At 41.6% G+C, this 14865-nt stretch overlaps 1 protein-coding gene across 6 annotated transcripts in view; it reads right to left on the bottom strand.

Moving 5' to 3' along the window:
* Positions 1 to 14865, bottom strand: part of LOC142497458 (myosin-10-like) — a 148021-nt gene that overhangs the window by 39625 nt on the left and 93531 nt on the right. For 4 of the 6 annotated variants that reach the window (XM_075605270.1, XM_075605269.1, XM_075605271.1 and 1 more), the window contains exons 3-7: positions 9724 to 9880; positions 9522 to 9549; positions 9097 to 9199; positions 4767 to 4787; positions 2316 to 2408 (exon numbers count right to left, since the gene is read on the bottom strand). In XM_075605270.1, coding sequence (XP_075461385.1) covers positions 2316 to 2408; positions 4767 to 4787; positions 9097 to 9199; positions 9522 to 9549; positions 9724 to 9880 — 402 coding nt within the window. The remainder of the gene's footprint in view (positions 1 to 2315; positions 2409 to 4766; positions 4788 to 9096; positions 9200 to 9521; positions 9550 to 9723; positions 9881 to 14865) is intronic. The other 2 variants (XM_075605273.1, XM_075605272.1) reach the window with 1 other exon arrangement.

Below are 14865 nucleotides of genomic sequence, written 5' to 3'. Positions count from 1 at the left end.
AAACCAGATCTTCAAGAAATGTGTTTTCCGTTAACCTAGCTCACTATCTCAAGTATTAATCTTTGTGTATTTTTCTACTTTAAACAAATGTGGGGGGGTCCTTTAAAAAAATAAAAAAATAAATAAAATATCAAAACAGCCTTAACATCGTGCATTTTGCTTCATGAAAAAAAACCTTTCATGGGGGAGGACCCCCTCTTCCTCTTGGGGGCTGTTCCACACCTAGGGTGGTCCCCCTGGTGGGGGAAGTAACATGGGACCCCGATCTCATCTTCGGGTCAAACACATTTAAAATCTGGCAACTCTAATTATCATCATAATCAGAGATTCAGGCGACTGTTTAACTACAAAGCATTATTTTCTTACATAGCGCAGACAATGTATGTAGTACTGTTCATAGAGTTTTGTATGCACTGCTTAAAATCTAATTTTGATGCTGCATTCACTCATTGAATTAGATTGTAAGCTCTACGGGGCAGGGACTCCTTTTCCTAAGTGTCACTTTTATGTCTGAAGCACTTCTTCCCATTATATGTTATTTGTACTATTTGTTATTTATGTGATTGTCACGTGTATTACTGCTGTCAAGCGCTGTGTCTATTAATGGCGCTATATAAATAAAGATATACGTACATACTTGTTTCAAAGGCTGCAGTTTTACCACTAAAATAAGCCTTCAGACCTGAATGGCTACTCTTGATTCCATATGAAACTTGTAAAGTTTTATAACTGGTACAAGTCTTGAGTATTTTCTGTTAAATGTGTTAATTAACATGCAACAAATCTGTTTTCCTATGTGGAACTGTCCCTTTAACCAATTCATTGCCAATTACGGTGTAAACAGACAGGATTACAACAATTACATTTTTGTGGTTATGTCCGTTTTTAGCCACTAGAGGGCGTAAAACACCCAAAAGTGTAACAATCAGAGGCACATGGGTCTCAAAATGCGGCCCGTGAACCATCTGTGGTCATCAAAGACTTTAGTGGTGTTCTCCTAAATCCATCAAAAACCTCTGCAATCATTTTTCCACATTTGAGAACACCTGCCTTAGTATTTGATGTATGAATATGTATTGATAGGACATGACACAAGATGCCACCTCACATTTGGCAGCAGCCCCTTACACTTCCTTCTTGTAGCATGAAAATGAAACAAACCAGATTGTAATGTGTTTACCACTATATGTACATCAAATGCCATCTAATGAAAACATTGACAATCACATGTACACGATTTGTGATCATCTCTATGCCTTGCTTGAGTCTATTAAATGTGCTATTTGAAATGAATCAGCACCTTAAGATGTCACAGTAGTGAATGTCACACAGCCCTGCATTCCAACATAGCCATTTGGTCATTGATTTGTCAACTAACGGATATGCTATAGTATAGACATAGTGATGGTCTATTTTACACCATATGGATAGGTTGATCATCATTGGGAATTTCTAACACGCCTTTAATTAGATCTCAAGCCACGAAACGAGAAATTACTGATGGAATAGATTATGAATGATGAAAATTGTTCATTAGTAATGAATCCCTAAATAATAAGAATTACTGTAGGTCAGTCTAATTGACTGTGTCCCAATTTCTTTTACATTAGCACATGTATTGTAATGTATGACAGAATGGACTGAAAGACTCATGAGGCCTTCCATAAATGATTTAGTACTTTCAGGGTGGTCATTTATTTTGCATGACAGTGTAAAGGGATCTGCGAAAGTTCCAAGCGGCGAAATTATTTCATTTTTTTTGCCGACTACTTATTAATAGTTGCAAATTAAGCACAGCAGAACGTAGGAAGTCATAAAATAACAAATACAAATGCTTCTACATGAAGAATACTGGGTAAAAATAAGACGTTAAGGATATTTTGTACATTTTAAATAATCAGCTTTGGTTAACCCAAACAAAATAGATCAATAATTGCTGTTTTAGGGGTAATATGATATTAGAACATTCTAATTTGGTATTTGATGCATACCAAAAAAATATTAATTTGCCAGGCTATATCTACCTATTAAGCACTCTTCTGATGTATTTCTTGTTTTGTAAATAATGTTATTTATCGACATAATCTGCATAAATCAGCATGTTGAGAGTATATATTTCTAGCAATGAATAACAATGAATCCCCTCCGTTTGTTATTCCCATGATGGGAAGATAAGCCTTTTCCAATTGATAGAAGATTTCAACAATTATAGTATGGTGTGCACAAAAACGGCCTTTTTCCTAATTTGCTAAGTACTGAGGTTTCACTGATGTTACGAATCTCTGAAACGGACGAGGAAAAGGACTTTCACTTACAAATCGGGAAGAGTTGTCATTCTTCACCGTCTTGGCATTCCCAAAAGCTTCTAGGATGGGATTGGCCTGCAGCAGCTGATGTTCCAGCTCTCCCTGGGCACAATAAGAAGAAAGTATGTGAATGACCGGAGGCAACAGACAGAACGCGGGAGAGCTAACCGATTCCTAAGTAACCAATTATATCGTTTACAGCAGCCTTGTAGAGAGGGGGGAGCAGTGGGAGACGTTTTCCTGGACTCGCTCCGGCAGTCCAAAGCCAGAAGATAGGCCCCACCAGATGTTGGGGTGGTAGACAGTGGGCAGGGAATGGGGGTCGAAAAGAAAGGGGGCAGGGAATGGGGGGGAGAGACTGGGGAAATGTCGGTGAAATAGAGGGGAAATGTACGGAGAGAAAGAGGAGGGTGGGAGAATGGAGGGAGGGGGAGAGATTAGGTGGACGGGGAGAGAGAGAGAGATTAGGGTGGGGGGGGGAGAGAGAGTGTAGGGTGGGGGAGAGAGAGGTGGGGGAATGTAGGGGGGGGAGAGGACGTGAGGATAGAGGTAAGCAGGGGTGGGCTGGTAAAATCTTTTTTTGTACTTTTGGTAATTTGTTTCTACTTATCTGCAAGTTTGGTCTACAGCAGGAGTGTGCAAACTGGGGGGAGATTTTCCAGGGGGGGCGCGGCGGTTACAGAGGTCCCGCGCTCTCCCCCAAGGCATTTAAATTGAATGCCGGGGGACCGAGCGAGGCAGCTGTAACATCTCCTACCTTTTCTTCGGCGTTGCGCCGCCATGATAACCCGGCGTCAAATGCCGTTGCTGGGTCACGTGATGTCGTGTTGCCATGGCAATGTGACATCACATGACCAGGCTGCGTCATTTGACACCGGAGCCGAGTAGGGGGTGGGGGTTGGCGGAGGCCCGAGCAGGGGAGTAGAACAGGCAGAGGGGCGTAGTGGAAAAAACTTTGCGCACCCCTGGTCTACAATATGCGGTTTTGTACAGAAAGAGACAGGATACCTAAAAACTACAAGTACAGAAGAAAGCTTGCTCGCTTGCAGCAACTCCAAGCCGTTTTCTATGACAGAGAGAGGACTTCTAGTTCTACCTGTATACGCCTTCTAGAGGAAATATCAAATAAAAAAGGGCATGTGTACTATCTGTAAAGGAATTCAACAGCCCTCATCTATATGCTGTGAAGTTGTTGTCTTCCCCGTGCTGGAGAACATTGTGGGGGCTTATTCTATGAGACAAAGAGGCTGATTGGTCTATTTTCAGACAAAATCCCCCATTGAAGTCAATGTTGAATTTAATCTGAAAACGGCTCGATCGGCCGCTTCAGCGCAGAATACGGCCCCTAGTGCCTTATGTTGGAACTAAAATGTTGAGTTCTTGTGCTAAGAGTTGATGAGAAATGCAAATCCACCAGTTTTAACGACTAATATGCAGAAAGCATTATATAGCTGGTACCTTCTGCACAAACTACCAACAAAGTAGGAAACAATTACAGTAGTATAGATTTTTTTTTTTTTTTAATTAACGGTCCTGTAAATTGCAGAGAAATCTGACATCTACAGATATCGCATCCAGCACATTTATTGAGCAATAAAGTGCTCTACGATATCTGCTGTATTTTATTATTTATTATTAATACATTCATCTCCTCTGTGTTTTTATATTTATGTTATAAAGTGAAAATACTTGTATCTTCAGGGATATTTTGTTACATTATTAATCAATAATACTACAGTATTGAGCCCATGGAGCTCAGAAACCCATTATCCAAATATATTATCCAATAACAGGAGGCTCTGAGATTCTGGAAAACCTTCCCATTTTCCTGACAGACTAAATAGTACTGGGTGCTTTTTCTATTCAGCTTATTAATAAATATATATTTATATTATACAGGTACCTAATTCAGTCCTTGTTACATCTGTCCAACTAAATAGAAGTGAATAGTATGCTAGGGAGTTAGAGTTTTCTCTTGTGATGGAAATAGTTAAAACTATTTTTGTGCGCTCCCTATTATAATTTATACATATGGTGCCTCCCAATTAATACTCCTTTTCACAGGTGCATGGGACAGAAGTAAGTCATTCTTTGAAAGGGGGAAGGCACGCCAGACTGGTCTGCAAACATAACAAATCTTTATTCTACAATATCAACGTTTCAGTGCAGTAATTACACCTCCATCAGGACTATTCTGTACAAAATGTTGATATTTTACAATAAAGAGGTGTTACTTGTTACAAGTCTGGGGTGGCTTGCTCTTTAACAGAATGCCTGGATGTTGGCAGCTGCAGTCTCTGCCAGGATCGAGCATCTAGTGAGTTCAGACACTTCCACTTTGTCCAATCGTGTATGGGACAGAAGTAAGAGACACACACACACACACACACAAACAAAAACTTGCAACAAAACAAACCAATAGCAATGAAATGAGTTTCTAACAAACTGGGTTTTACTCACGTAGGAAACCACGGCAGAGTTCTGTGAGGTCACACCGCAAACAGCACACGATGAAAACATACATAAAACAAATGTTAATGAGCACAAAAAAGAAATAAGCAACAAAACAAAAAAAAACCAGCATGAAATAAGTGATAGCCACAAATAATCACAAAATGTGATTTGTGTTTTGTGAGTGAGAGGTTACGCCCGAGAGAGGAGTGGACACAAAGTGAGGCCACTTAGTGGGGGTTTCCTCCGCTACATAAAAACATATATTTCGATTGATTTCTTATCTTCAGATATAAATCTTATTCAAGATAATATTAATTTATCTGTAGAGGTCTCAGAGACAGGAACATATTTAATTCCCATTTGCAAATCTATTTTCAAGACTGTTGTTGCTGTCATCATCATGCCGAAGTGTAATTTATTATTAATGATTATATTTCATTATAAATTAAAAATGTAATTTAGAATTGAAGCATTTTCCTGTTTCAGAGCAACTGATTTAATTGGGTCAAAATGTATTGGGTCCTCTTATTTGGCACTTACATTCTAGAGCTGATGCCTGGTAAAAACAGCAGTGGTGCAGCATGGATTCTCCATGTACAACTGAAGCTGCAGCATGGAGAATGCATACTGCTTAGCTATATATACTGTCTATAAGTGATCCCGGTCGGAGACATTATTAAGCTGAAAACAAGTTGTGTGGGGTTTCTTTATACTATCACACTGCAATCTTCACACAGATGCATCTGTTCCCATGCATTCCATAAAAAGCCGCTCTGAAACAGGTGATGTCATTGCAATTGAAACTTTTAGATACAGTGAAACGGTTTGTGATACCAAGGACAAACTACTGGAAAATACAATAACACATATAGAAAGGCAGGTCCGATTCCCCTGATGGTTAATGCAGTCTGTCTTTCAGACAAAAAGAATGTGTTGGTAGTCACAAACCATTACTCACGGAGCTTCCCAGACAGGGGGTTTATATTTTAAACCAAGACTATTACTACAAATATTTATCCTCGTCTTTAACCAGTGACCAAAATAGGTGCTCAGAGCATCCACTTAATCAAATAGTGGCCATCTGGATTGCTATGGGATTCTGGAAACAAGTAGGTCTCTACCAGCAGTGATTTCCGTTCCAGGGCTGATCTTGGTTCAGATGGCAAGACTCTACAAGGATCATTGTGCCAAACAATGTCTATCTGATATTGGCTGCGAGTAAAGAGCAAGCATCATTATGCCAGTGGCATGCATTACACAAAAGCAACATGCAGGGAGCACACACAGTCAGCTGGCCGGGTGTTTAATGGATCTGAAAGATTCCATCTGGGATTAGTAAAGTGCACAAGAAAAATCAACAGGAGTTAGTAACCAGGGCCTATTCCAATTGCTGAGAGTTGTGTCATTTAAAGCAGAGTGTTTCTTTCCATGCAGTGATATGCTGCAAGTATCAAAAACTGCCTGTTGGCTCTAGAACGGTGACTACAAAAGAAATGTTTGCAGTGTACGAGGTCTACCTCCAACCGACCAATCTCATGCAGCATGTGGGAGGACTTTGTGACACGTGCACACATTGGAGTTGGTAAAAATAAATCAATTACTCTTTACATAAAACGATGTTTTCAGGTTTGCTTGCAATCATTCCTATTCATTTCAAAGTGTAGGGTACAATTCCAGTAGCAGTAATGGTCTCGGATGGAACTGGATTCTATGCAGACGGTCATGCCTTTTACTGGACCAACATAAAGAGGACACATTTATCCTGGTTAGATATTGCTGTACGTGGCTGCGAGAGGTTACTGCTACATTTCTACGTGTAAAAGGGCAGTTCTCACTACTCGTCATCTGTCGCAGCTTCATTTTGGCTGTGTCCCGCGGTACATTTAAACCTCTATTTTGTGTCCCCTGGAGGGGACAGTACCAGCAGGACCTTCCTTGGGAAGTATCTCCTGAACCCCCTGGTTCACATCCTGAGACCTCCCGCTTCCTATACATTTAAACAAAAGGGGGGTGGGAGGGAGGGCAGAGGGGAACTGCTCCTTTAATAAGCTGTTTGCGACCAACTTATTCAGCGACGCTGAAAAAACTATTGGACAATTTCCCCAATGAAGAGCAATAGCCACGTTCTGATTATAGTTAATGATTAGACTCACTTTAGAGTCCCAATACAAACGGAGCTTGAGCATAAGTATAACTAAAACCGCTGCTCGGATCACTTACATCTGTAGAAGAAAGGAGTTTCCTATTCTGGACACCACAGCAATTACACATTGCCCAAAGAGCTCAGAAGCAGGGAACAGAATTTAATTTTAATTATATTATAGAGCTGTAAACTTGCTCAAATCAGGCAAAATGGACACTCCGATGTATTAAATAAGCCTACATTAAGTGTATTTACAGTCGTTATAAAAGTAATGTATTCACTTCAGGTTTTGTAGGATTCTACATTAAAAAATATATATAATTTTAAATAAATCCAGCATTCCAGTGAAACTGAAACACTAATTCTCACCCTCATTGTTAAAGATTATTTGACAACAAATACTGTTGTGATTGAAAGCAGAAATGCAAACCTCATTTTTTTTTAAATCTTTTTTATCCTTACTTCCCTGGTACCCAGTAAAAAGCCATTTAAAAAAAAAAAGAGTGTAGTTTCTTAAAAAGAACACACACAACACATGGCTACCAGGGTCACCAACAGAGAGGCGAGACTTCATGTCCTTTTGACATTGCGGCTCTCTATTGTGCACTAAAGTGACCTCTGACCTCGCAGCCATCGTGTGTCGTCCGGTGGGTCAATATATTTGCCTGGTGTCGGCACTGCGGGAAACAGGGGGGAGGATCGGGAAGGGGCAGAGCAGCTAAGGGGGGCACCATGATTCAGGTAAGAGATATATACATATATACAGTGTTCGACAAACCTATACATTTGCTCGCCCCGGGCGAGTGGATTTAACCCCCGGGCGAGTAAATATTGGCCCAAGTAGCACACGTTTGGTACTAGGTGGCGAGTAGATTTTTTTGTGTGGCGAGTAGATTTTTTGGTCATTTGTCAACCACTGCGATATATATATATATATATATATATATATATATATATATATATATATAAACAATTGTGTGCAGCGTGGATTGCTGCTAGATTTTTAAAAAAAAAAACAGAAGAAAAAAGAAAAAAAGTTGTTTCAGACTAATTGCAGACTGCAATTATCCACATTCCAATCCCATAATTTAATTCCGGGACTATGTAAAAATGCCCAGCATGAGGAAAATGAACTGAAAATAATATGTATCCATAACATAATTGTCCCACTTTATAAATTACATGGAATCACAATCATGGAATCTATGAGCATGACAAATACCTAAATACACATACAGAAACAAAGAATAAATACAATTTCAACATGCATGATTTGTATAAGCACTCTTATTAAGGAAACCAAGCGGTAATTCTGAACAGAAAGTAGAACAGTCCTTTGGCATGCATGTTTTGCCTACATACTGTACACTTCCTTGGGGAGATCTTCATATTTGAAGCATAAGCATTTAGATCGGCCATAATTTCAGCGTCTAAGGATCTGTATCTGGACGGTTTGTAATAATATATTTTTTTTAAATACAATAGTTTTCTATGCCAGATTTTTGTTAAAATGTTAAACAGTGAGTGATGGTTTCAATTTCACCTAAAGCCTTTATTCTGATTATGCAACAAACAACCTATACACCTCAAAGAGATGGTGTGCGTGTTCGTCCCCCCGCTGTGTATCCCGTGTGAAGCTTCATTTAACTTGGCTTTCCATACAAATGGAATTTGATTTATTGACTCCACTAACCCAGTAGAAAACTTTGTTTATGTTATTGCCTGGACTTCAAGTTGCACAATTAGACACCTTAAAAGTGACCCTTGTTTTTGTCAGACATCAGGAATTATAAATTGCAAAACATCTGAGAGCGAGGTATTAGCAGCGCTGAATACATTATATGCAGTGCTTTGGTGCATGTCCATTTATCAGGACACTGAAATAGCAGGAGCCACCATTCAAGCCAACTAAGAAGTAAAGCTCACGTGGGTAGTGAACCCTGTAATGCTTAGCGAGCGGGTAGGTTTTGCTTCTTTCTTTACCAATATGGGATAAACATACCAGAAACTAAAACCAATACTGATTTTACAGCAAGACTTGTGAGCAAAACTGATCCAACTTTATTTAATATTAAGCTCCCCACTATCTATAAAACACATGGAACAGCTGATACTGGACATGCTGCCTCTACAGACACACTGAAGAGGTAGGGTAGACTAGGTTGCTAGCCGTAGTAATGTTGCGTGACTTACCGGAGCCGTGTGTTCTTTACGCCCCTTATGGGACGAGGCCACATGAGCGAGATACTGGATGACTTTCTTAGTGTTCTCTGTCTTCCCGGCTCCTGATTCTCCACTGTAGTGACGACAGAAATCTTTTCATTCTCGTCATGGAAAACCAATATTGAAGTGATAAGACTGAGGGATTTTCTTAGCACTGTATGAATTATTGGTTTGGAATAACACTCTTACCAGTTAATCTCTATGGAAATATGTTATCTGCACTACATAAATTGATGGGATATTATTCCTTTAATTCTTGCATGGCTTTTTTTTTTAAAAAAGAGCTCAACTTCATCAGAAGTCTAATTAAGTTTAACGAAGAAATGGATTAGGCTTGAGCAACTATGGAGATTGTTTTTTGCTCGTGTGGGTCCTACAATGTCTACATTACTCACGTGCAAAGGATGGACTGGTCCTCTCGATCTACAGATACAAGATGACACAAGGAGGAGTAGTGATTAATACCAGCAAAGATAGAAATACATACAGTAAGGTAACTGCACACCAACAACTATTCAAAACCCACCAAGCCATAAAAGGAACCTTGTTTATCCAAGGGGCTTATATAACATTTACCACAAAAGCATCTGCCGTTACCTTGGAGCATGCTGCGGTATGCCGTCTCGGATATGGCGTAAATGTGCGGTGGTATCTCATGGCGTTTCTTTCCCCGGTACATTTCCACTATTTGTTCCGTGTATATAGGCAGGTTCTTGTATGGGTTAATCACTACACAGAATAGACCTGAATATGTCTGTATGAAAGAAAAGGAGAAATGGTTATGGCACAGTTATGGTATGAAAGCAAATGTAAGTATTACAATAGTCTACAAGTCCACAAACTATAGAAGCAAACCTATAAAGGGGAATGACATTGATAACGGAGGTGCATAGACTTATGCCATTTTACCACACTGTATGATACCTTATAGTGTCTCACGTTTATGGGCCACAGGGTGTCCTATAGCTTATCCCACTTAGTAAATATGACCATAGATTTTGGGAAGCATATAAAGTCTCCTTGTACCACATGTATATATTTTGCATTCATATACAAATAAAAAAAAGAATAATACACGTAGAAATGTTATGAGTCAGATTTTGTTCGAAATACAAATCACATTTTTCAGAAGAAACACACAAAACCGGTAATTATATGTCACACGTCTCCTACATTGTTCTGCGAAATACAGAAAACGTTTTAAATGCCAATGAAAATATATATTTGTCAGGTGAGAAACAACGATTGACTAACTAAAGATATACTTTTTGAGGCTGTTAGGACGCCAGGAATGAGATACAATTACTAGAAAGCCTACCTGCTAAGGATCACTCACTTATTATTTAGTATGTGTCTAATTCTGTAGCCACAAAACCCCTCTATGACCCATGTGCACAGAAGAGTCCAAAGCTTCAGCACGGTTTTACTCCCATCTTATGAATCAGAGTGGGGGCATGCTAAAGCTCGGCACTCTTTTGTGGACCTGGGCCATAGAGGGGTTCTGTGGTTACAGAATTAGACAGTGGGGTCAATGTATTAAGCTATATACTGTGTACTAAACGTGCGCCCTGATGTCCATCAAACTTTTCTTATCCTCTTTGTGTCCATGTGAAATGTAACAACGTTTCCCACATTTGGAGCAGATAGGTACGTACACCGCCGCTGCTGGTCTTTTCATGTAGAGGAAGGGGGGAACAATGATGTGAGATGCACAACTTGATAGCTCCCATTACAACATGGTGTGCAGAAGCTCCTCCAGCAACCAACCTCACAAGCAAAATGCTGGCAAAAGTATCCCGATACATGAATGGTAATGTTCAAACGACCCCAATAGTGTCAATTTGACTGCAAAATCACCATTTTTAGAGTCCCTTATAATGTTGTCAAAAAACAGTAAGAACAAGTTCCCATGAAAGCAAAGAACCATGTTCCTTCCGCATGTGTGGTTTTATTTGCAGGTATGTCCGTTGCTCCTACTGAAGAACAAGCCCAAACTTCATTCGAGCTCCATATCTAAGTGGTGAGGTGCGTTTCTGGCCAGTATCCAGACAGCTTGGTGGTGTACGGGGGGGGGGGGAGGCAAACAAAAGAACTTTAAATACATCGCCTTGGTTCTTCTCTCACAAAAGAAAAGAAAGCCCCGAAACCATGTTTCCCCCCCACACCCCCCCTCCATGGGATACAAAGGAACATTGTCAGAATGTGTCTGTCTGTGGCAGAAATCAGAAAAGTAGACAGTAGTCTGGAAGCACTTTAATGCAGTCGGAGAGCTGCCAATTCTGGGAAACACTTGAGTCAATTCTGTGGGCACTCACTGGACAGAGAGGCAAAGGGAGGGAGCAGAAAAATAGCAAACACATAAAAACTATGAAAAGAGAAATGATAGGAGGGTGAACATAACTTTAAAAAAAAAAAGAAGAAGAAGAAAGGAAGGAAGAAAACAGGGATGTATTTCCCGCCACAGAAGCCCAAGTGACCACACCTGCTTCTTACAATATACTTAAAGACTATGCTGGTGAATTACTGCCTTCTGTGCTCTGCTCTTACTCTGTAGTTAATTAGAGACCAGATCATAAAGGAAGAGAACGTCACTCAATACCCAGTAATTCTCCAGTCAATCATATTTTTCTAAATGTATGTGGGAGTGTTTGCTTTTCATGCCAGGGAACATTAAAAGCAACCGTGTCTCTCTCTCTCTCTCTGTTCTTCTTGTACATCTTATAATTATTTGTCGTTCCACAAATATAAATGGGACTACGTAAAAAGCTTAGCTAGAAGTGATCTTCAGTGTCTTAAAACAGGTGCACAGAATAGCATTTAGTACATCTCAGTGCGCCTACGTAGAAAACTTATTGCGTGTGTTGTGCCATGTGTGTTGGTCAACCTCTTTTTCGCAAAGAAACAAATGACTGTTGGATGTTGTCTTTGGTGCACTTAGGTAAATTATATCTTATATTAAACTTCAAGTATGCAACACTTTTTGCGCCAGTGAGACAAAATTGTGTGTGTATGTGTAGAGGTATCTGTACCGTGTTAGCCGAGCTTAATAATCAAAAACAGTTGTGCTGTATCTCGAAAGCTCAAACAAATAAAAGCATTTTGTTAGCCACAGAACGGTATCGACTATCTGTTTTGAGATATATATATATATTTATTTTTTTTTAAGCACGTTTTCAATGCGTTTTCAAAATATAATTTAGACAACTGTACTAAAATCAACATATCTGAGAGGCAACAGGACTAAGAAACAACCATAAAAAAAAAAAAGTCACTGCAAACATTTATTCTGGAATTTATGCTTTTTGGGATGTAAAAACCCCTTTGGATCAAATTTACTAAACAGTGCTTAACACACTGATTCAAAAGAATGAGCCATTGGGAAGTCTAAAACTTTTCATCATTTACTAAATCTGTATGTCAGATCCATGCAGATCCTGTGCACATTACATGTCAGATCCATGCAGATCCTGTGCACATTACATGTCAGATCCATGCAGATCCTGTGCACATTACATGTCAGATCCATGCAGATCCTGTGCACATTACATGTCAGATCCATGCAGATCCTGTGCACATTACATGTCAGATCCATGCAGATCCTGTGCACATTACATGTCAGATCCATGCAAATCCTGTGCACATTAAACGTTAGTGCCCTGCAGATCCTGTGCACATTACACGTAAGTGCCCTGCAGATCCTGTGCACATTACACGTCAGTGCCCTGCAGATCCTGTGCACATTACACGTCAGTGCCCTGCAGATCCTGTGCACATTACACGTCAGTGCCCTGCAGATCCTGTGCACATTACACGTCAGAGCCCTGCAGATCCTGTGCACATTACTTGTCAGTGCCCTGCAGATCCTGTGCACATACACGTCAGAGCCCTGCAGATCCTGTGCACATTACAGGTCAGATCCATGCAGATCCTGTGCACATTACATGTCAGGGCCCTGCAGATCCTGTGCACATTACACGTCAGTGCCCTGCAGATCCTGTGCACATTACAGGTCAGGGCCCTGCAGATCCTGTGCACATTACATGTCAGGGCCCTGCAGATCCTGTGCACATTACACGTCAGTGCCCTGCAGATCCTGTGCACAATACACATTACACGTCAGTGCCCTTCAGATCCTGTGCACATTACACATTACACGTCAGTGCCCTGCAGATCCTGTGCACATTACACATTACACGTCAGTGCCCTGCAGATCCTGTGCACATTACACGTCAGTGCCCTGCAGATCCTGTGCACATTACACGTCAGTGCCCTGCAGATCCTGTGCACATTACACATCAGGGCCCTGCAGATCCTGTGCACATTACACGTCAGGGCCCTGCAGATCCTGTGCACATTACACGTCAGGGCCCTGCAGATCCTGTGCACATTACACGTCAGTGCCCTGCAGATCCTGTGCACATTACACGTCAGTGCCCTGCAGATCCTGTGCACATTACACGTCAGTGCCCTGCAGATCCTGTGCACATTACACGTGAGTGCCCTGCAGATCCTGTGCACATTACACGTCAGTGCCCTGCAGATCCTGTGCACATTACACGTCAGGTCCCTGCAGATCCTGTGCACATTACACGTCAGTGCCCTGCAGATCCTGTGCACATTACACGTCAGTGCCCTGCAGATCCTGTGCACATTACACGTCAGTGCCCTGCAGATCCTGTGCACATTACATGTCAGTGCCCTGCAGATCCTGTGCACATTACACGTCAGTGCCCTGCAGATCCTGTGCACATTACATGTCAGGGCCCTGCAGATCCTGTGCACATTACACGTCAGAGCCCTGCAGATCCTGTGCACATTACACGTCAGTGCCCTGCAGATCCTGTGCACATTACACGTCAGTGCCCTGCAGATCCTGTGCACATTACACGTCAGGGCCCTGCAGATCCTGTGCACATTACACGTCAGTGCCCTGCAGATCCTGTGCACATTACACGTCAGTGCCCTGCAGATCCTGTGCACATTACACGTCAGTGCCCTGCAGATCCTGTGCACATTACACGTCAGTGCCCTGCAGATCCTGTGCACATTACAAGTCAGAGCCCTGCAGATCCTGTGCACATTACACGTCAGTGCCCTGCAGATCCTGTGCACATTACACGTCAGTGCCCTGCAGATCCTGTGCACATTACACGTCAGTGCCCTGCAGATCCTGTGCACATTACATGTCAGTGCCCTGCAGATCCTGTGCACATTACATGTCAGGGCCCTGCAGATCCTGTGCACATTACACGTCAGGGCTCTGCAGATCCTGTGCACATTACACGTCAGTGCCCTGCAGATCCTGTGCACATTACATGTCAGTGCCCTGCAGATCCTGTGCACATTACATGTCAGTGCCCTGCAGATCCTGTGCACATTACATGTCAGTGCCCTGCAGATCCTGTGCACATTACATGTCAGTGCCCTGCAGATCCTGTGCACATTACATGTCAGGGCCCTGCAGATCCTGTGCACATTACACGTCAGAGCCCTGCAGATCCTGTGCACATTACATGTCAGTGCCCTGCAGATCCTGTGCACATTACATGTCAGGGCCCTGCAGATCCTGTGCACATTACACGTCAGGGCCCTGCAGATCCTGTGCACATTACACGTCAGTGCCCTGCAGATCCTGTGCACATTACATGTCAGTGCCCTGCAGATCCTGTGCACATTACACGTCAGTGCCCTGCAGATCCTGTGCACATTACACGTCAGTGCCCTGCAGATCCTGTGCAC

Source organism: Ascaphus truei, chromosome 6 (assembly GCF_040206685.1).
Source record: "Ascaphus truei isolate aAscTru1 chromosome 6, aAscTru1.hap1, whole genome shotgun sequence".
In the NCBI taxonomy this organism is placed as follows: domain Eukaryota; kingdom Metazoa; phylum Chordata; class Amphibia; order Anura; family Ascaphidae; genus Ascaphus; species Ascaphus truei.
This window is presented reverse-complemented; position numbering and strand designations above follow the sequence as displayed.